This window comes from Malaya genurostris, chromosome 2 (assembly GCF_030247185.1).
Source record: "Malaya genurostris strain Urasoe2022 chromosome 2, Malgen_1.1, whole genome shotgun sequence".
NCBI classification, from domain to species: Eukaryota; Metazoa; Arthropoda; class Insecta; order Diptera; family Culicidae; genus Malaya; species Malaya genurostris.
Window position 1 is genome coordinate 211446808 of NC_080571.1, and position 23248 is coordinate 211470055.

General features: G+C 38.3%; 2 protein-coding genes across 8 annotated transcripts in view; both read left to right on the top strand.

Moving 5' to 3' along the window:
• The first annotated feature begins 7580 nt into the window (after positions 1 to 7580).
• On the top strand, positions 7581 to 8408 carry LOC131429113 (uncharacterized). Its single transcript, XM_058593160.1, has one exon. The coding sequence runs from the start codon at positions 7581 to 7583 to the stop codon at positions 8406 to 8408; it is 828 nt and encodes a 275-aa protein (XP_058449143.1).
• Positions 8409 to 10123: 1715 nt separating this feature from the next.
• Positions 10124 to 23248, top strand: part of LOC131427371 (ATP-binding cassette sub-family G member 1) — a 118999-nt gene continuing 105874 nt past the window's right edge. For 2 of the 7 annotated variants that reach the window (XM_058590497.1, XM_058590502.1), the window contains exon 1: positions 10310 to 10718. Coding sequence is in view for 1 of the 7 variants with exons in the window: in XM_058590496.1 (XP_058446479.1) it covers positions 11452 to 11515 (64 nt within the window). In the remaining 6 variants the exon portion in view is untranslated. Of the gene's footprint in view, positions 10259 to 10309; positions 10719 to 10895; positions 11516 to 12930; positions 14286 to 23248 lie in introns of those variants that run through there. The other 5 variants (XM_058590498.1, XM_058590500.1, XM_058590496.1 and 2 more) reach the window with 5 other exon arrangements.

Consider the following 23248-nt stretch of genomic DNA (forward strand, 5'->3'; position numbering starts at 1 on the left):
CAAAAACGATATTTCAAGGGAAGAACTCCCGCCAGAACTTCGAGCAGCCTAAAGCAATTCGCAAACAACGGTACTGAATTCGCTTAAGTTTGATAATATGAGAGTTTGCAGCGGAACGAAAACAAACGGATCCATATTCTATCACTGAAGGTATCGTTGTCTGATACAATATTATTCGATCTTCCGGGTGAGCACCCCACCAAGATCCAATTATTGTTCGAAGAAAATTTACTCCTTGTTGGCATTTTGTTATCAGATACCTAATGTGTCCTCCCCATGTGCATTTGGAATCGAACCACACCCCGAGGTATTTAAAAGTTAAAACCTGTTGGATCATTCTTCCCATCATATGTAGCTGAAGCTGCGCGGGATCATGCTTTCTTGAAAAGACGACTAACTCTGTTTTCTCCGCAGAGAATTCGATACCTAGATGAACAGCCCAAACGGACAAGTTTTCTTGCAATGGTTTTTGCTGATTAATAGCTTTGGATCCAGTAACTGAAACCACGCCATCATCTGCCAATTGTCTTAGTGTACATGGAGTTATTAGCTAGTTGTCAACGTCGTTTACATAGAAATTTTACAGGAGCGGGCTGAGGCATGAGCCTTGCGGGAGACCCATGTAGCTAATTCTGATTGTTGCCGAATCGCCATGTGAAAAATACATGCACTTCTATGACAAAAGGTTGTGCAAAAAATTGTTTATAACCGCTGGAAGTCCATGTTGGTGGAGCTTGTCTGAAAGAACATCAATGGAAACTGAATTAAATGCTTCTTTAATGTCCAAAAATACAGATGCCATTTGTTGTTTTTGAGCGAAGGCAATTTGGATGTTAGACGAAAGTAATGCAAGGCAATCATTCGTCCCTTTATTTCTACGGATGCCAAACTTAGTATCTGACAACAAACCGTTCGTCTCGACCCAAGTGTCGAGACGTCGAAGAATAATTTTTTCGAACAATTTTCTGATGCAAGACAACATTGCAATGGGTCTATATGAGTTGTGATTGGAGGTTGGTTTCCCCGGCTTTTGAATGGAGATAAATTTCACTTGCCTTCAGTCAGGTGGAACAATATTTTGCTCAAGAAACTTGTTGAACAATTCCAACAAACGTCTTTTTGCGAGGTCGGGCAGATTCTTCACCAAGTTGAATTTAATTCTGTCCAACCCGGGAGCGTTATTGTTACAAAACATGAGTGCTATGGAAAATTCCATAATTGAAAAGGGGCTATCAATGGAACCATTATTCGGAGAAGACTTCCAAATAATGCTCTGCGTATGAACAGAATCTGGACAAACTTTCCTCGCAAAATCTAATATCAATCCAACCTTCGACAAAATGTCTCCAATAGCTCCACATTTCTTGGCCCGAAGTATGTTCTTGTACTTGGTTTCTAAAATCAAGAGTTTTTCAAAAGGAGGAAGGAGGAGTTCCTCCTCCTCGTTTTAAAAACCGTCTTGAAAGCATTTTGTTTCGCGTGTTTAACATCTGAGCACTCTTTGTCTTCTTCCTCCAAACCCACCAAGGGTTTGGAGGCCTTTTGTTAGACGATGGACTAGGAATTCGTTTGGTTTGGGCTTGTTCTGCAGCCTCCAGAATCGAATCTGCTATCTTTTGTCTTTCAGAGTAAGATGAAAATAGGTGCATTCGCTTCAAATTTTCGCGTTGCTATAACAACATAAATAAATAAATAAATAAATAAACAAATAAATAAATAAAAAATAAATAAATAAATAAATAAATAAATAAATAAATAAATAAATAAATAAATAAATAAATAAATAAATAAATAAATAAATAAATAAATAAATAAATAAATAAATAAATATAAAAATAAATAAATAAATAAATAAATAAATAAATAAACAGAGTTCGTACCGAACACTCGTAGCGACCGGTTGAGTTTTTTATCGGCTCCATACGAATTCTGTTCAATGAATATATCTTCGTGCAGTGGATAACCTTTCCAGTTTTCGGATATCATCTGTGCATTAAATTAATCGGACATTCATCAAAAATATTGTTTGTCGGAAGTTTTTTCGACTATATAGTGATTTTTCTAGTGATTATCATCACCCGGTTCAAAAACACGTGCATCATTCAGTGATCCGCCATTGAAGCAGTCAGGCTCGGGCTCAGCCTCCCGGACGAAAGCCGACAGCTGCTACAAGTGTTAGTGCAGTGGAGACTCGTGCGTTGGTGAGCCTACGAACACTGACAGTTAGGTGTTGCCAGAGCAGCTTGCAGTGAAAACACGAAAAAGTGATCATAACCAAAAGTGGTCACAGCGCATAGGAGCGTATTCGTTACCGCTTAACCATTACCGGACGCAGTAAAATCCCCGGTATAGCGGTGAGTCACCCTACTTCTTTTCGTCTCGTTTTTACACAAATCCCCCGCCCCAATGCCGGGGCCCGACCCTCCTGATGGAGAACAACCCTCCAGCTCTAGAACAATTTTTCCCCCACTACCTAGTCCTAATCTCCCGGGTTTTATGAACTCCGGAGACATAATTGAAAAACAAACGTTGTTACTACGTGCGACGGGAGGAGATGGTGCAACCGAAGCTCGGCTGCCCTCTAACCCTTTTCTTATACATAAGAGCATTCAATCGATCCTGGGTACGGATCCAACTAAACTTATCACCGCAGCAAAAGAGGCAAGAGGATCTCGTTATATCCTCAGAACGACCTCTAGAAAAGCCTACCAAGCACTACTGAATCTGAAAGAACTTGCTAATGGCCAACAGGTGGAGGTAATTCCACATCCCACCCTGAACTACGTACAAGGTGTCATTTATGACCTCGACACCATCAATATGGGAACCGAAGAGCTACTTTCGGAGCTTCGGCCCCAAAATATTTGCGGCGTCCGTCGCATTACTAAACGCAAAGACGGCAATATTACCAACACTCCCCTCCTTATCCTATCCTTTGCTGGCTCTCACCGACCGGAGAATGTCAATGTGGGTCTGGTCCGAACGGCGGTCCGACCGTACTATCCGACACCCATGTTGTGCTACCAGTGTGGCCGTTTCGGTCACGGAAGCCGCTCGTGCCCCGGTAAACCATTATGCCTCAATTGTGGCCAGGACCACGGACTAAATCCGGAAATACCCTGTATTCTTCCTCCTCATTGCATAAACTGCAACGGAAATCACGCTACACGCTCTCGGCAGTGTGCCAAGTACAAGGAAGAGGAAAGTATCATAAAAATAAAAATAGATCAAGGTATTTCGTTCCCGGAAGCCCGCGCAATCGTAAAAAGAAACCAGAAAAGTCCAACTTACGCCAGTCAGGTTCAGAATCGTCTAATCTCTCCGTCTGATGAGAAGGATAGGATAATTGCTCAACTGAAGCAGGAAAATGAGAAACTCCGTACCGAAAAAGAGAAAAAATCGACCAGTGATGAAAGCAACGTGATCCAACTCCTAAAGGTTGCACTGGAAAATGCCACCAAGGAAATTGCCACTATGCGAGCACAAATTCTTGCCCTGCAATCTTCAAAAATTAATCCAGAAACCAGCATTCAGGGACCTTCCAACGCCAGCAGTAGCAGCGAAGGCTCCCCACCACCGAAGCAGCCTAACCTTGGATCTGTTTCAACCAAGCCCAAAACTGACACGACGAACGAGACTACTGCCCCCCCAAAGCGGGCCGGAAGATCACACGAACGACCCTCGCTCAGTTTATCTAAGCCGTCGAAGACAACCGCAAACCGTAAACAAAAGAACAAAGCAAATCTTTCCACTCAACCCACGAATCAAGAACCCTCTAGCCCAAATAAAAATCACCCAGACAACGAGGCCTCCTTTCGATCTGTCTCCATCTCTAACACCGAGCTCCCAGTCGATTCGATGCTGGTTGACCTTCCCGAGTCCGAGTAGAGTACTCCTATATCCCATTGCTTCAACTGTAATAAAAGAGCAACTCTCAAATCCTCCCAGCACATCATCTTCGATCCCAAATCATCTAACTTTACCACGGACCAAATCCCGAGTCTGAATAGAGTTCCCCGCCCACTGTCTCAGCTGTAATGGATAACTATCAAACCACCAAGCAAATCACCTTCGATCCAAAGTCATCAAATATTGGCACGGGGCCGATTCATACCAATCAGGTCCCGTTGAGTCACCGTCACCCACCAACCGAGCAATCCTCCATTATAGCACACGACCGCGATCAGAACGAGCTCCGTAATGCCATACCTCCACAAACAATACCCCAGTACAGTCCGCTTCCCGGTCAACTTATTGATGTAATCTTGTCTCCTCCCGACCTCCAACGCTCGTCGGAGCACGAGACACCTTGCAATCCAAATCAACGTTACTCAGTTCCCCACGATCCTCTTAAAAATACTCTATCAGTTAATAGCGCTAGTCCTCCGTCTGCCCCCCCACTAGGTTCGGTGGGAGCTAGGGTCCAGAGGGGGGCTAACGCCGATCTACCAATTCTTAGCGGGACTCCAACTGAATACAAAAGATGCTTCGACCCAATTCCCGGATGCTCTTGGCACCAAGCTCCTTGCTGTAGTAAACACCAGACTCTCCTCAAATCAAAGCCATCCATTTCACAAACTATAGTTAATGTACCTGATTCCATTGAAGAAATTTGCTTCTCGTCACATACATCCGTTACATTAAATACCGACTCACCGAACACCGTATCCATTAACAGAGAATCTTACACTTTAGAAATGACCAAAGCTATTGTTCTTCCAGTCCCCCCACTGTCTCCCCAACCAGTTTCGGAAGGATCCGGGGTCAGCGAGGGGATTGCTTCTGCGCTTTCCAGTCCTAACGGAGGGTATACTCTTGCTATACAGTGGAACCTTAACGGTTTGAGAAACTGCTTAGGAGATCTGCAAATCTTAGAGTCAAACCTACAGCCCGTCTGTCTTGCACTGCAAGAGACCCATCTTCATGACGACACAGCCCTTGAAACATGGTTCGGATCTAGATATAGTTGGAAAACAGCAAAAGGTGATAATATTTATCAAACAATCGGACTAGGTGTGAGGGCAGACATTCCCTCAACAGAAATCACCCTGGATTCTGAGTTGATTGTGGCTGCCAAAACGATTATGTTTCCGACCCGAATAACCGTTGTCTCAATTTACATCCCACAAAACGTGCGTCACGTGGGAAATGAACTACACAAACTGATTGCACAGATTAGTGGACCATTCCTGATCTTGGGAGATTTTAATGCACATCACAGAACATGGGGATCCAAATGGGATAGTCACCGGGGCAATGAAATTGTCAACGTCATAGAAAGCAACCCCGCTATGATATTAAACGACGGTAGAACTACCTTCATACGAGGAAATTCCATCTCCGCTATTGACCTGTCCATTGTCTCGGTCGATATTGCTGGGTCATGTGGATGGGATGTTATCGAAGATACTAGCTGCAGTGACCATCTGCCAATAAAAATTACATATAACCAGCAACCATACTACACATCGCGTCGACCCCGATGGATTTTAGAGCGAGCCGACTGGGACGCCTATGAACAGCGCGTAGCCGACTCTATTATCCCGAATCACGTCTATTCGCCCGATGAGATAATCGAAATACTGGCACAGGCAGCCAGCCATTGTATCCCACGTTCAAACGAAAACCCTCCCAAGCGCGCCACTTATTGGTGGTGTCCGGAGGTTGAGCTTGCTATTAAAGCGCGCCGCAAGGATTTACGTGCGTTAAAGAAAACACCGGTATTTCATCCACTACGTGATGCCAGATCGGCCGACTTTCGTAACAAACGAAATATTGCAAGAAAAACAATTCTACAAGCTAAAAGCAACAGTTGGGCCAAATTTTTAGATGGTATACATCCTGACTCCCCAATCGGCGAGTTGTGGCGGCGGGTTAACGCCTTGAGTGGAAAAAGGCGACATTCAGGCTTCTCTATCATTACAGAGGATTCTGTTGAAGTGAGACCCGAAGAAATTGCTAATAAACTAGGTCACTATTTTGCCTCGCTATCTGCTAATACCTCTCTACCACCAGAGTTCATTCCAATCAAACGTCAAGTTGAAGCTACTCCTATCAACTTTCCTCCAGATTCAACTGCAATTGAAAACCAACATTTCACTGGAAAGGAACTAACCGTCGCACTATCCAAAGGTCGAGGAAAAGCTACGGGTATCGACAATATCGGATACCCATTGATTTTACACATGCCCCCTTTCGGAAAACGATCATTGCTAGACTGTTTCAACAGAATTTGGGAAGGCGAGCCTATCCCAGAATCCTGGCAAACAGCATTGGTAATCCCAATTCCCAAACGTACACAAGGAAATAGAACGGTAAACGATTTCCGCCCTATTAGTTTATTGAACTGCATCGCCAAAACAATGGAACGGATGGTAAATCGAAGATTAATAACCTTTCTAGAGGATCGCAACCTACTGGATTGGCGACAGCATGCCTTTCGCCAGGGCATGGGAACCGGTTCATATTTTGGTTCACTGAATGAAACTTTGAGCCAGGCCATGAGGGATGGTCTTCATATTGATATTGCCGCTCTTGACATCGAAAAGGCCTACAACACTATGTGGAGAGAGGGCGTACTCCGACAAATAAGCCAATGGGGTATTCATGGAAACCTTGGCCACTACATTCAGCGATTTCTTTCTAACAGAAGATTTCGTGTCTGTATCGGAAATCATCAGTCGGAAATCTTTCCCGAAGAAAACGGTGTCCCCCAGGGATCCGTTCTATCGGTTACTCTTTTCCTTATAAGCATGCAATCTATCTACGCCATCTTGCCCAAGGGAGTGTATATCTTTCTATACGCCGATGATATCCTATTGGTAGTGACTGGTAAAACGACAGGTAGAATTCGCATAAAACTACAAACAGCAATCAACGCCATAAACAAATGGGCACTATCAGTAGGATTTCGCATATCTGCAAAAAAAAGCTTTATATCACATTTTTGCTCTTCATTTCATCGGGCAACCGATAGACCAGTCCGAATAAACAACACGATTATACCGTTCATCAAAGAGCCTAAAATACTAGGAATCACCTTCGATCGAAAGCTGACATTCCTCCCCCACCTTCGCAAGCTCAAACTAGATTGCGAAAGTCGCAAACGATTGGTACGGGCTATATGCTCCCGTCATCCAAAGTGTAATAGACAGCTAGCTATCAATATATGCAAATCGATCATATTTAGCCGAATCTATTACGGAATCGAAATAACTTGCACCAGCCTAAACAGTCTTAACATTATACTAGCCCCACTATATCACGGTTCAATTCGTCTTGCATCAAACCTCCTACCCAGTACACCTGCTGAAAGCGCATGTGTTGAAGCCGGATTACTTCCTTTCCGCTGGGCGGTTGCCCTAGTGGTAATAAGGAGAATCCTCAGTTTTCTTTCAAAGACAGAGGGAGAGGGTGGTGTTCTTCATGAAATCGCCGATTCCATACACCGCGAATTTGCAGATTCTCCGCTACCTGAACTGGCAGACCTGCTTTACACTCGCCGCCGTCCATGGTACACAGGACCCCCAAACATTGATATATCACTGTCAAATACTTTAAAGGCAGGAGCCGTCCCCAGCATGGCACAATCCGCCTATACCCAACTCGTAAAACGCCGGTTCTCCAATCACGTCAAACTATTCACGGATGGATCAAAACTCGGTGATGCAGTAGGAATCGGAATCCATGGTATCGGAAATGGCATCTCTCTAAGTGTCCCGTCAATATACTCCGTATTTTCGGCTGAAGCAGCTGCCATGTGGTTAGCTTTGTCCCGTAGACCGAAAGACGTAGCGTTGGTTATTTTTTCCGACTCTTTGTCAGTTATCCAAGCCTTAGAGTCCGGTGAATCGTGCCATCCGTTCATACAACAAATTGAAAACTCATGCGACCCACTCGTCACCATCTGTTGGATACCGGGCCACGTAGGAATTCGAGGGAATGAAGAGGCCGACCGTTTAGCAGCCCTCGGACGAAATGTACAGCACAGTTTCACGAACGATATCCCGGCTGCGAATATCATAAAAAACTTTTCAAGATGCATCACAAACAAATTTTCTGAGCAGTGGAGAAATAGTTCAGGTCACCTACAGAAAGTTAAAGGAGATCTTAGCAAATGGGTTGATCGGAACTCCCGAATCGAACAGAGAACTCTCTCACGTTTAAGAGTGGGACACACGAAGGTTTCACACGCCCATTGCATATCCCAAACCCTTCCCCCGCATTGTTCAACATGTGGCACTAGAAACACCGTTGAACACATTCTGGTTAATTGTCAACTATATTCAGATCTACGTCGTCAACATAATATTCCACTATCTATTAGAGATATTCTTTCCAACGATCCTGTCCGCGAGGAAATTTTAATATCCTTCCTTAAAGATGCAGATCTTTACGATGCTTTGTAGCTGCGGGATTTTTTGTACGTTCAATTTAAATATATATGTACGTGTATATGTATATGGTCTATAAATCTAACTTACACGACTGTTTTTTTTTCTCTCTCTCTTTTAATTCCTCATTTCGAGCACTTACATCACGGGCCATCCGCCACGCTTTGGACAAGCGTCGGGGATGTTCTCCGCGGCCCAACGATAGCCATCCCACCGGACACAATCCGATTATGTGGTTATGCTGACTCTTCACGTGGCTTATGATGATTTTGCACACATTATGGAACAAATGAGGATATCCCCTTTCGACATCCGTCTTACTCAATGGACCCAGCTTATGATACTCAGATGCTGCAAAGTCACACCTTATTACAACATTAATAACTTTATTATATATAAATGTTTTATACTATATTAGATAAGCTAAGTTAATTCTATATGTAAATATTTAATTTAAGTGCGGTGAACGACCCAATCGTGGTTAAAGCCGCTAATAAACGACAACAACAACAACAAATAAATAAACAGTAATGCGTATGTTTTCGAACTCTTTTTTCTGCGGTTTTCCTTTTTAGAGCCGAAGCAGAGATATTGGGACGTATGAATAAAATGTAGTAAAGACGGTTTTGTGTAGTATTTTTTTAAAAGACAAAGTCCACAGAGTATGTCGCGGTTTGGTATGAATAAAAATACAATTTCGAACATGTAATTAATGCTACTTTTGGTCACGGTGCAATGTTTGTTCGGTGGGGTCTTTATTTTAAATTTAATTTTAAGTTTGTAAGATTGTCCAAGTCCAATTTTTATAATAATAATAATAATTTAATAATATTTCACTCTAATTTACATTTTAAACTCAAGTTAACTTCTGAAAGACTGAATAGATTGGCGTAAATGTTTAATATTCTTAGTAGAAAGAATAATGTATTCAAAATGGACATTCGACCGAAAAAGTTTGGAAGTCACTGAGTTAGAGTAAGGAATAAAATTAAACTATTCTTCTGCTAGTTTGTACCGCACAACGTTGCAAACCACCAAGCCCTTGCTACAAGAGCGACGAGACTCTGCGACAGACAATGTTGCAACTGAAAGCTTTGATCGTCGTGCGGAATTATCAAGTTGCTGTCGTCATCCATACCGTGGTCGATCGCGTCGTCATCGTTGTTGATTTTCGGGTTCGCAAAATAGTTAGGTAGCAGCGTTGAAAGACTTCGTATGAAGTGAAATGGAACGTAGGTATGAAGTAAAAAGACGATGCATGAAGAAACAAAGACACGCTACCGAATGTTTGTGGTTACCTAGCAGTGTACAAAAAGAAACACACGCGGTTATATTTGCGAAGCGAATACAGTCAGTTGATGTTGAATATTCGTGGAGCGCATTGATAAGCCCTTTGAAAAAGAGTCGAATTTACCTACATGATCACAGTGTAGAACCAAGGGTACCGATTTACAAGTTTTTAAGAGTTTATGTAAATGTTTTCGATTCATTCAACTTCTAGCGAGTTTAGATATAATTACCTATCATAGTTACTTCTTAATTACACAAAAAAAAACTATAAATCTTCAAACCCAGTCTAATTCTAATACCTCTTTTTTGATCGGAAATCCGTCTACAGTAGCAAGTGTTTGTACTGTAACATTGCGATAAAAAATTAACGAAAACCGTAAGGAAAACAGCGCACAGCCATGTGTTTTTTTGTAGGTGCGCTAAAGAACCACATTAGTTCGTTAGCACTCTCTACAACTATCCGCGAGTTCAAATGCGAGAGCCAGTAGTTTGCCAGTGAGTATCCTTCCGATTGGCGGTTAGTTCTCGCTGATTACTACACGTTTTCGAGCCAGCTGATTGCCTCCGTTAGCAAGGTATGTACATACTATTGTGTGAGCACGAGGGGGAAACATTCTCTCCCAGTCGACGTTGTTAGAAGTTGATTGCCTACCGATCTTACTGGCGTTGATCAAAGTCGTTTACGCATCCGTCTGATGCTGACCAGGCGCTCGACTAGGAAGATTCTTGCCGCTCGTATCCAGTCAAGTTAGTTCTAGTGCGTACGCGAACCTGTCTGGACGTGCAGTCGAGTGAATCGTTTGATCAGTGTGCAGTGTGTTCTAACTGTTGGGAATAAAGTCGCCTTACAGCGATCAACTTCGTTTCGTTTGCTTCACTGGGGCTGTAAGTTCACGCAAAGATCGCGCCCAGTAAATAAATTGAATCAATTTCTTTTTGGTGTCATTACCGTGTGTACGACCGTCCGTCCGTCCGTCCGTCCGTAAAAGTGGCAGTGCTTTTATTTAAATTGGCAATTTGAATTGGTCGACAACGGTGAGTGTGTGCTTCAATTTCGGTCCTAGACAGTAGATACTAATTTAATTATAGACAAGGTAGACAATTGTTGTGTTATAGCTCACGATTGTTATGATACACCACTACTGCTTCAAGTGCATCGTTGCACATAAATATTATTTACAAACACCGGTCCGGGATAGGTAATGCGTTGCCGGGAAGATCACGTTGTATGCCATTCTAACAAGATTGTCTCGCGATTACGATGTAAACTGCTAAGGCCGCAAAGCTGATTTGCCACCAACAAGCAGGAATTTTGTTCTGATGCGTTACTCGGTCCGAACAGTGATAAGCCCAGTGCATGTGAATATTGCAAAACGAGGTAACCTACATCGATATCGGGTTCTTTCTGGCACACGGAACATCTGACCAACTTCCCATCAATCAGTAACTGTTCTAGACCTATTGATAGTCTGTGAGCTTAATAATGCACTATCGCTGTTTTTTTTGAATATTGATTTGTATTGATATGAGCTGCTTTCTTTTTCCAAGCAACCCGTTTAGCTCGTAATAGGTGTGACAGTGAATTGCAAATGTGCAAGTGAATCGATTTGTGTGCATTTCTGTTCTGTCCAGTCGCGAGACGTTAGTAGGAGAAGCAGGGGTAGCGCGTGTCAGTTAGTGAAGTTGTGTTTTGTCTTCTTTACTGTTGTTTTGAGGTTATTGTTCTATTTTCAAAATAAACTAGAGACTTTAATAAAACTTGTGATGAATGTTGACCAGATCATTTGAACCTAAATTGATTGTGGAATATGCTAGACTCAGATTTATTTTTGGTAAGGATGATTTTTTCTCAGTATTCAAATATTTCGCTGCTGATTCTAGTAACTAGCATTGTCGAACCAAGCAGTTCAATTTTACAATTATTTCTTGATGATCATGACATCTTTGCGTAGTTTGGCTCAGCGTGCCTTGACGTGAGCACTCCCATACTTTAGTATGGAATCTCTTTTTTTTAAGAAATTTGCTGTAAACATCGAAACAGCTGCAATGAAAATCACTGAACAGCCGAATGCTCGACAATCATCTCGGCAAACCTTAAAACAACTGAAAATTTCGGTATTTTTCATTTGACAGGAAATTTACATTTACTAAGATTTTCGGTTTCGGGAAGATCTTTGTCGCTTGTGGAAAGATATTATTCAAATTGTCGGTGTTCATGCATGCGAGTTATTGTCGATATTTTAAGCAATGAATTAAAATTAAATTTCATATATGAAATAAACATTCTGTTTTAAACTTGTTATCATAGACTCATAAACTCAACATTATGTTGGTGGTTGAATAAATAGGCTCAGAAATGTCAATAAAAAATATAGTTATCGGCTCCCTATTTCATCTCATTTGTAAGAACGTTATACGCCTTCGCCCTTCGGGGTAGGGTCTAAACAATGAAAAAATCATGATTTTTGCGAATTTTTTCCAGAATTATCGTTTAACGAAATAAATTAAATGTTTTGCATGATAAAAAGCATCATTCGAACAACATTTCGTTCGTATTTTGTTCGTGGAAATATATTGAGAAATAAGTCGGTGAAGAGGTATTCTCGAGAACGCTTCTTAAAAATCATGATTTGCGGTGTCCACTGTATCTCAGCGAACACTAATCAGAAGTGAACAAATGAATACAGCATAGTTAGAGTAGAAGTTTTTCTAGACCCCAACGTTTCTGTTTGATTTTTTGTATTTTTTAAATTTTTGGTGGTTGTTCAAAGTGAAAACTGAAATTTTTCAAGAAAAAATTCACCATTTTGTAGCCGTTAAACCTCCCAAAGTAACAAACAACGAAAAGGAAAACGTTGGTCTGGTTTTTTATATGTAGAAAGTGTGTGCAAAATTTGAAGTAGTTTTTGAATGACTATGGACACGGACTTTCGAAAGATGCTTTCGAGGAAAACACGTTTAAAGGTTTTTGTCTATAAAATCAATGGAAACAATTAATTACTCCAGGGAGCCCGTAGGGTCCAACATTTTCAAACGATCATATTTTCTCTTTTATAATTTATTAGTACGAAACATTTCAAGAATGTTTTGTCAAGTTTTGAAGTCAATCGAAGTAGAAATCTTGGGCCTGTGCGCCGAGCTCTTGCTTCTTCGTAGAATGAGATAGCCATAGATAAAGGTCCATAACTTCCAGAGTTTCGTTCCAATATGCTTGAAAATTTAACTGAAAATTCTTCAAATGTTCTACTATAAGTAAAAATATAGAGAAAATAATAAATGATTTTTCAAAAGTGTTAGACCCTAACTAAATATTAAAAAAACGTGATTAATCCACCTAGCAGTGAGATGGTACCTTTTTTTTTATCAATCCGCATGTGTTTTTTGCATGTATATTCTTCGGTGTTTTAGTTCTCATGACATTATTTTAATGACCGTTATTTCAAGCGGCAATTTAAAGTTCTATTCATTCGTTACCCTGTAATGTCGAAACTGCAAATCGTATCGAATTTCAATCTTAACGTGTGACAATCGATTGAACATTCCATGAGATGTCGAAGTAAGTTCCACTTTAGAGTTTTTCGTCATTATTTATGGTACTTCCAGAGCCAGTATTCAGGAACTAGCATAACCCAAAATGATTCGAATGGCCGCCAAACAATTTACATCTTCTATATCGGTATGAATTTTTAAAACTCATCATCTGTAATTCCAGAATCGGATAAAATTCACTAATTTTGTATGGGACCTTTAGTATTTTAATTTGAATTTTTGTTTTTGAAGTTCGATTTGGCCTTTTTGAAAAAATGATTGAGCTTTGAGAAACGATTCGATACTGGAACCGGAGTTCTAAAATCGGTGTAGCCGAAATCAGTTAAATTCACCTGAGTGTGTAGACATCTTTGAGAAATTGTAGTGCGAAATAAATTTTTGGGTACCTCTCGAATCGAAAACTGAATCCCGCTTAAACTGAAATAAATTTATTTCGCAATCGACTATCCAAATCAGCAAACCCGATAAACCTGATTAATTTATGTGAAATGGACATTTTTATACTAATCACCCTGTATCTCCTAAACCAGAAATCGGATCTGACTAAATTTTATAGGATTTTAAGACCTCTCATTTGAATCATAGATGATTCTTAGATTTAATTTGAATCTTAGATCGGTTCAGCCATCTACGAGAAAAATGAATTGCATTATTTTAATTTCGTTTCATATATCATCCTGTGGTTCCGCAATCAGTAGTCGGATCTAAACGTAATTCAGGAATCTTGTTTGGGAGTATACTACTTTTCATATGAATCTGAGTTTGTAGTAAACAGTTTAGCCATCTCCGAGAAAATTAAGTGAAATTATTTGTCACACACGCATTTGCTGATCTCGACGAACTGAGTCGCATGGTATATGGAAGTTATGTTTTTCCAGCTTTTATTGCTGTAAGTAGTAAATTATATTATGGAATTGCTTTCAACTCGAAAATGCTGATATCATCTGGTTTACACATGCCATATTCGAACGATTATGTTGCCAAAAACGAACCGTTCTAAAATCGGTCCAAGGCAAATTGTCATGAAAAAGGATACTGTACACAGTCTTTTTGGTAAGTAAAAACAATTGTATGTAACAGTATAAAAAATCGTTTGTTTTTCATTCTTCCCATTTCTTTGTCATACAGCGCTCAAAACTTCTACTGCTGGAATAAGGGGAAAAGTCGTTTACACAAAAATTTCGATATCTCTGTTAAAAATGGACGGATTTCAACAATCTATGGCTTGTTGAATAGGTATTACCGTGCGGAATCTAAGTCTGAAATCATATTCTGTTTTCATTGTTAATTGTGACAGATATTGTAAAAAACTGAAAATTTTGACATAAAACTTTGTATAACTCAAAAAGTAAACATCCGATCTCAAAACCATTCAATAGTGTTCAGGGTGACGGGAAGACCCTTCATTTGCGACTAGTTTGATCAAAATCGGCTCAGCCATCTTTGAGATCTCAACTTCTTAGTTGACAACACACATACAGATACACACACACGGACATTTGCTCAGTTCGTCGAGCTGAATCGATTGAAATATAACACTTGGCCCTCCGGGCCTCGGAAATTTTTTCTAAAGTTTGAGCGAATTCTATACCTATTTTTTATAATTATAAAAAAGTTAAAAATGCAGTTAAAAAGACTTCTGATATGTTCACTATTCTGTTCCTTATTTTATCTTAGTGGATTTTCATTCATCCTATCGTTGGTTCTATATTCATTCTATTAATTAGCGATAACAATCAAAATAAAATATAGCACTATTACGCTCGCAGGTTCAAAATGTGGGAGTTTTTCTGAATTTCTGTGAGGTACAACAAACTATATTGCTAGAACCAGTTTGAATTCGATTCGAATTTAAAAAATTATTGGGTGGTTTTTGTTCCCGTTTACATTTAAAATTTTACTTTTGGTTTTGTTTCGTTTTACGTTTAAAATTTTACTTTAAAGTTTAGTTTGCCCTTTTAAAAAATATGAAAATATCAGATGAATAGCCGATTAAATACATACACAGATGAACAGCCGATTAAACACATACAGTTAACGGAATAAAACCAGTGCTACTAGATTTGCCATAATGCTTATTTCATTAGTATTTAAAACTCACTTTCTAGTAATATATGAAGCCGAATCCGTTTTTTTGGAATATAAATATCAATAACATAATTAAAATAATTTCACGGATACCAAAAAATAAATGATAATTTAAAGGAGAAAAAAAGCATGAGAAAACTTGACAAGTAAAAAACATTATGAGTAAACTTGACTAATTTGCAATACGGAATGAGATGAAACAAGGCGCAATCAAGTGCAAATTATCATCTAATATTTTTGAAGATTTTTATTGTTTAGCGGGTAATTTTAGAAGTTTTCAATCGTTGAAAATCAGATTTTCCGTAGAGAATCAGATTCCGAATACAACAAAAGTAATGCCTCGATGAAGTGTTTAATATTTAAGAAAATATATTATACCGTAATCCACCAAAAAATATGTTTTCAATATTACAAATCATATCACTATATTCGGAGAAGGTTTTAAGTTGCAACTTATTTCACATATGACAAATTTCGCGCTAACTTGAACAAATGTTTGCAGCACCCATTCCGATTTTCATGAATCTGGCTGTACATGAAGAGACTTTGTCATGAAAAACACTTTGCAAACTTTGTTTTTTTTTCAAAAATGATCTAGACTGTCTTTTAAAAAGGGCCAAACTTTGTTTTACAATTTTTTTTCAAACGGTCGAAAACTTACAAATCCTACAAAAAAAATGTTATATGAGTGATTTCTACAAAATAAGTCAAGTTTTCGAATAAAAGTATGGAAAAAATTCTAATCGATTCCTACACTGAGAAAATCGATTTTAAATATTTAAAATAAATTTTAAAAAACAGTTATGATTTAGATGTAATTTTGTTTCAAGATAGGTGACTATGTTCCCTACCTACAATCAAAAATTCAAGTTGAACATATTTTAGGAAAAAAAATTATTTGAAAAAAACCTCGATTTATTCAATTGATCTATAATGATAATTTTACTAGAACTGCTCTTCACAATTGTTGTTACTAGACTGCTTTACGACCTTAGTTTTAATAGTACTATTTAAAAAGGATTTTTCTCAAAATTTTTATTCAAACACTTGATTGTTTTGTAAAAATCACTCATACAACACTTTTTTTATAGGATTTATCAATATTCGACTACAGACGTTTGAAAAAAATGGTAAAAAAATTGGGCCTTTTCAAAAGAAAGTGTAGAACATTTTTGGAAAAAAAAAAAACAACAAAGTATTCAAAGTGATTTTTTGTGACCAAGTCTTCATGTACAGCAGGTTTCATTAAAATCTGAGAGCACCCTCTACGAATACGATTTAGCGCAAAGTTCGCATGCAGTTAAAAGCTGTTTACCGAGGTTCCTGTAAGTTGATATCATTAATCTGCTGTTATCGGTAAAACGACCACTGGTATACACGCTTCTTTCCAAAACTGAATATCAATATATTGCCGAGAAATTGGAAATAATAAACCGAGTATTTTGGAAAAAGCGATCTTTGTCAAAATTTCAGTAGAATATCGCTTCGACGTTCGTTTTTGGCATTTATTTTTACCGAGATAAAAATTAAGTTTTAAGTGTGTATAATTTGTGATCAAACTTTTAGTATCAACCACAATAAATAATTCTGAAAAGTATGAAGGGCCCGGACACGATTTGTTCGGACAAAATGTTAAAATGATAAATTGTTCGTGCGAGACTTGGAAAATCAACATAAAACTTTTTTCAGCAAGCTTCTTTTTTTAAATCTGAGAACAGAAAATAGTTGCCGTAGGCTAAAGCAAGGGAATGTGGTGGATGCGATAACCGTAACTATAAGTTTGTTTTGATTAACCTGCCAGAAACTCACTTTACAAACAATTTTTCCACATTCAAGTGCTCGTGCAAAGTTTTGAATAGACTTCTTTTGAACACCTTTTCGTTGTCAGCTATCTCCGGCAACCTCACAAGCTTCGATTTTCCAAAACGACAAAACTCACCTTTGAGGCAATTTTCGGAACAACAGCCTCTTTTGGACCTGACCAGAACGTGGTGCATCATCCATGTTAGGACGATCACGTTTAAATTCAGCATACCAATCATCTATTGTTTATTTCTTAAAAGCAGAGCCCGCTTAGTATTTGTTCATCAAATAACAGTGTTCTAACGACACACGAAACTGTGTTTTCTCCATTTTTTCTTATTTCAAATAACAGCATCACAGAAAGTAGGGGGGTTAGGAGTTCAAACCCCTCCGAAACTCAATAAATTATTGAGGGAGACCGGAACAGCTTAAATTTTCTTCGCGCTCATTAAGGTATATCGAGACTTGGCACCCCATTGTATTCGTTCTTCGTTTTGGTGTGAAGCTTTATGTGTACAATACTGTACAACGAGACGATAAATCAAAAGGATCGGGATCTGATAGGTTACCAACGTCATTTATTAAAGAATTATCGGTTATTATTCGCTTTCTCGCTGATTCCTGTTTTGTGACAAACTCGATTGAAGCTTTGATCGGTAACGCAAAAATCTATAAAACCATTTCTATTCTTATTTGGCTACCAACATTTTTCGAACGTATGCGTATAATCTTTATTCGTCAGTAAAGCACATAATTTATAATGATCAACACGGCTTTGTTAATTGCTATTTACTATGAGCATGTTGACCTATGTTCCAACACTGATTGATAAACTTGGTGTGCAGTGTACGTTGATTTTTCTAAAGCTCTTGGTTGTATTTCCTAGCAGGTCGCATTAGGAAAATTGTATCGAAATGGATTTTGTCGTAACTCACAGTTTGCAGGGCCTCGGTGCATCTAGGATCTATTTTTTCTAATCCGGTCAACATTACATCAGGTGATACTCAAGGAAGCCATCTTGGGCCACTCCTTTTTGTTCTATTTGTGAGTGACCTATGCAAGGGATTATCGTCGTTTAAAGAAATTTATGTAGACAATCTCAAAGTTTGCCGCATCAATACTAACCTTGTGGCTTACTGGTTCTTAAAAATTGGCATTGACAGAGGGATTGTGTGGTGTGAAAGAAATGATATGAGTGAAGATATTAAGAAGTATAATACAATCTCCAAACAAATTTGATAACTTTATGATGGCTGTCCCCGTTCAACGTGTTTCATCGGCAAAAGATGTAGGCATCATTCTTAATCGCAAATCAAGTTTGGACACATTTTGTAGTTCCTAAGAAGTTCCTACGAAACATGCACATATTTTTTGTTGCAAATTGTTTACCATACCACGCCCAAATTTGTTGCTAGAGAGTTTACGACGCCTTAGTACTCACTACCTCAACATCGATCAGATTTACCGATTGATTCAATAGTGTGTTTTTAAATAAAAATATATGTGTTAATTTATACTTCAAAAGTCTGTGCGAATATTTACATTCTATCGAAAGTAAATACTCAAACTCAAATTATTTAAAAAGAAATACTCATGACAAGTGATTGCCACTGTCGATCTCGGTCTACACTTTTGATGTAGTTGTGACATATTGCATGAGTATAACAGACAAAACAATCACAGTTTAAGGTTCTACTTAGAATCTCAGGAAAACAGCCATTGTTTAAAAATGCTAAAGCAGTTTCCTCCGCTACTGCTTGATGAACCTTCAAGGAAAAAAACATCAGTTTGTTTAGAAAAATGTTCCAAACAAACTGATATTCTCTTTTGAATTTCCGCTCAACTACTGCGAAGAAAACTGCTTTTGCGTTTTGCTACAACAAGCTGGGCACACAAAGTTCCTGAAATTTATTTCGATACGACTTCCGGTTCCGGAATTACTGAGCTCAGCTGAAGTAGTTCGCCCGTAGTTGCACTTCGTGATTGACCAAATGAGTAGAAATGTACAATGAACCAAGAAAATGAAGCTCAGGAGAAGCAAATCATTTTTACTGTACATACCCACTCACTCCTAACTTTTTATTAAATGATCAATAACGACGCTGGCTACGACCAAAGGCTGTGCTACTAAGGGAAAGGAAGGAATGTATGTCCGATACTCGTTGTTTCTAGAGACCGCGTGTACCACTATCTCCACGAGCATCACGGGATAGAAGATTTGTTAGTAGGGAGGGAAAGAGATCCGGGTATGTTTTGATAAACAATATGATCTCAACAAAACCATATTTTTGATACTCAGGAGAAATATAATAAGTTAGAAAAATATAAAATATCTTCAAGGAACGATCTCACCAGTATCCTTTTTCTCCCACTCGCTCTGCTGAAACAAGACCACTGAAAGAATAAAATAAAAACACTCACGAATGGGTCCTTTGTAGATCAAACTCTAGACCTTCTGTTTGATTGATACGATCGACTTGTAAACTTTCACACATTCCATAGAAATCCGACAACACCGATAATGACATGCAGACGGCGCTTCGATCGGTTTACAGGTTAACATCGTTGAATTTTGGGGCGGTAAATTCTCAGTTTCCGCCGCTTGAACATCTTTAGATTCGCGGATCAACATTATTCAATAAATAGCACTCTCTCTACTAAACACACACTTGCCACATCTCCACTATCACTAAAAATAACTGTTTCAACCAAATTTTCAACTATACATATAAAATAACACATTGAAATTATACTTTTTTGAAAGTAGCGCCAGGACACCACATCGCACTCCCAGTGATGCAACTCTCATCTCACTTCCGGTTCCGGAATTACTGGATGATTAGCCGGAGCCGGGTATGAATAAACGATATAAAAAAAATGCAACAGACAAATATGATCAATAATTTATTTTAAGTCGGATATTTTTGAACTCTGAGGGAATAAATAAACATATATTAGTAATGTTTTGCAAAGTTGGTTTGATTAATCTCCTCTTCCAGTACTGTCGTAAAAATATGTCATGTCTTCAACTTCACAGTTAATTTAGCTGAATAAACAAACAATTTAACATCAAAATAGACACAACATCAAGGCATTTTTTACTTGCCTACACCAGCGTAGTACCACCGTTGAAACCGAAAACGTTATAGTTTTACATATTAAGTGATGTATACCATGTCATCACTCAAAAAAAAATATACGGCATGTTTTGATTTACAACATGTAAAATTTGTGGGTACAAGGAAAATCTGTTGAAATACCAAAATATTTTGTTTTCGAAGGTAGTTTAAAACTTCTTTAGTGTAAGAACATCGCATGCTGTTATAAATGTTCATGGAAAGAGTCAAACCCATGAAATCGATAATTTTGATCATGATTTTGTGAATCAAAATCATGATTTTAGAAGATACTTAAATGATCTTGATAATACTTTTCAATCAAAACTGGTGTGGATTTTTCCGTGTGTGAATGAAATTTACACGTAGCTGGCAGAATGTTGCGACTTGAATATTTTACACACTTCGTCCACCGACATTCTGATTTGCATTTCAATGCACTGAAGACTAAATGCCTTGGTTTGTCGCGACAGTTACTGTTAATTAATTCAGTCAAATGATATTCTTTTGATAAAAAGTCCAGTATGTGGTTTGAGTTACACGTCCAATGTCAGAAAGACAAATGTAACAGTGTAGCAGTTTAGTTAATTGAGCGATCACTGTCAAATAATTGTCAAGTGAATATCTATTTTTTATATTTATCATATTTTGAATGTAATTCCAAATAGAACATAAACATGTATCCCTCATTAGAAAAGATATTCTCTTTCATAAATTGTGATCTGTTTTTTTTACAACATGGTGGTTCATTTAAAATTACATCACACTGTGAACGTTGACACTTTGCTTGAAGCTCCAATCGTCACGTCCATTATTTCCAAGCATAAGAAGTTTTGCTGTGTCGTTAACCCCAACTTCTCCTTCTACTGTTACTTGTTGCTTGACCGTATTCTGCATATGGAACTTTGTCATGTGCTACTCCAGTTTATAGCCTTTGGCGGGTGCTGCCCGGGAACTCTTGACCGAATGGACTGGAAGAAGCGGAACTTGACTGGCAGAACTGTACTCGTTCAATATTGGAATGAGATGATGATGTTTGTTGTTGTTATTTGTTTTGCGCCGAACTGCATTCCCTTCTGTTAGAATTTGTTGTTGGGGTATTTGCAATAAAGTGCGATTGCGTTTCATCATATATTTTAGCGTCGACATTGAATTGCCTGTTGATAACAAAATAAACCATTATGTATTGAGCATCTCGGTTAAATTTTGGGCATCACGAATACTGGACGTTTGTTTGTGCTATTGAAAGGCCCGGTTTGGCGATTCAATGAATAGTCTTATGTTCGAGCCCCGACCTGGAAGGATTCATAGTGTCAGTAGGGTCGTAGCACCAGCCATGCAATGGTTCTGTACGCTATGAGTTGGCTGCGAAGTTGAAACAGAAGGTCTAATTTCACAAGAGGAATTTAATACATAGGCATTGCTTTGTTCTATTGAAGTCTGACGGATAAATCCACACGGAACAAGAGAGGGAAAAACAAAGTATCGAATAAGTACAATAACTTCCGTTGATTGTGCGAGAAAAAATGTTTATCCAATAATTTTTTCATATGAAAAGCTAAACACCGTTTATGAAGCATTTGGTCACGAAATCTTCCGAAAATTATTTTTTTTATATAGAACTAATTAACGATCACTTCTTTATTAAGTTCGAACTTAACACGTCGGTCAAAAAGTGGCCGGCCTGACAAAAAAAAAATAAAAACTCTAGTCCAAATTTCGATTTTATTCAACAATTAAATTTCCTTCAAGAGCCACAAGATGTCTCTGTTGATCGCTAAAGAGATTTTTCATTTGTGACGCTATCTGTCTGTCAGACTGCGTCAGATTTTTGCGACTCTTCACGTATGGGAAGATCAACAAAAATGTTGATATTATTTTTTAACTGAAGCAGCTAGAGCGAAAATAAAACAACATTTGCATTTTATGACTCATGCGTTCTTCGTGCAGTTTTCCACCTCATGCTGCCAGGTTGATTGCCAACTATTCTTCCATTCACTGGGTGTTGATAGGAGTCTAAACAAACGTTTTGATTGTGATTTGTTTATGCGATATGCTGAAATAAGTACCGCTCGGGGGATCTATCAAAACATCATTCAACTGTTTTCATGCAACTTGTTCATCGAAGAAGAACGTATGTTCGTAGAAAGAAGAGCAGGAAAAATGTTTTTTTTTTTCATTGACTGATATTTGCGGTAGAGCGATTATCCGTTGATTGTATACCTTTGGCTTCGAATCAGACAAAGGTTAGTTCATTAGAACCGGAAAGTTAGGCGATGTTTCAAATTTGTTTTGCAGAGTTTCGATGCAGATTTGATTTTCACTGTACACTAGAAGCAATTGCCAATGGCAATGGCAATGTGCCGCGAAACTGAATTACCGGTAGTGACACCTGCCAATAAAAAACGGAACCAAGAAGGATTTTTTCGAAAATTTTCATATCGGCAGTATTGATTTTCAACATTTTTATCGTTTATTCAATAGTATAAATAGATATCAGCAATAAAAGTACACTCGGAGTAGAAGAAAATCGATTTCAAAGTGATTACTACTACTTTTTTTAGTGTAAACTACGATTAAACATGCAAAATCTTCAGAAATGTGTGAAATTGGGTAAGGTCAGGGTTTTTCGGATCAACATTTTTTTAAACAGAAACCAGTGTAATGTTGATTTCTCGAGCACTAGAATGTATAGCGATCGAGTACCATTTATTTTGGATACTTTATCTGTTATTTCCAAGCATTTGAAAAATGGTATTGAACCAAGTTTAATGCTCCATTCTAAATAAACACGGATAAAAAACTATTTCCGGAACCATGATTAAGAATCATTAAATCATGAATCATGTCTATCATGAATAATAAATCATGATTTCATGATTAAAAGGATTGATATCATGAACAATAACACATCTTTCATGAAAATTTTCATGATATGATTCATTTTGCTCATGAAATGTCATGAGAGGACATGGTTCATGAGTTCATGATTAAAAATCATGGTACCGG

Bases quoted from the DNA above. Each gene is read 5' to 3' on its own strand.
- LOC131429113 (XM_058593160.1), top strand. From the start codon at position 7,581: ATGGCACAATCCGCCTATACCCAACTCGTAAAACGCCGGTTCTCCAAT.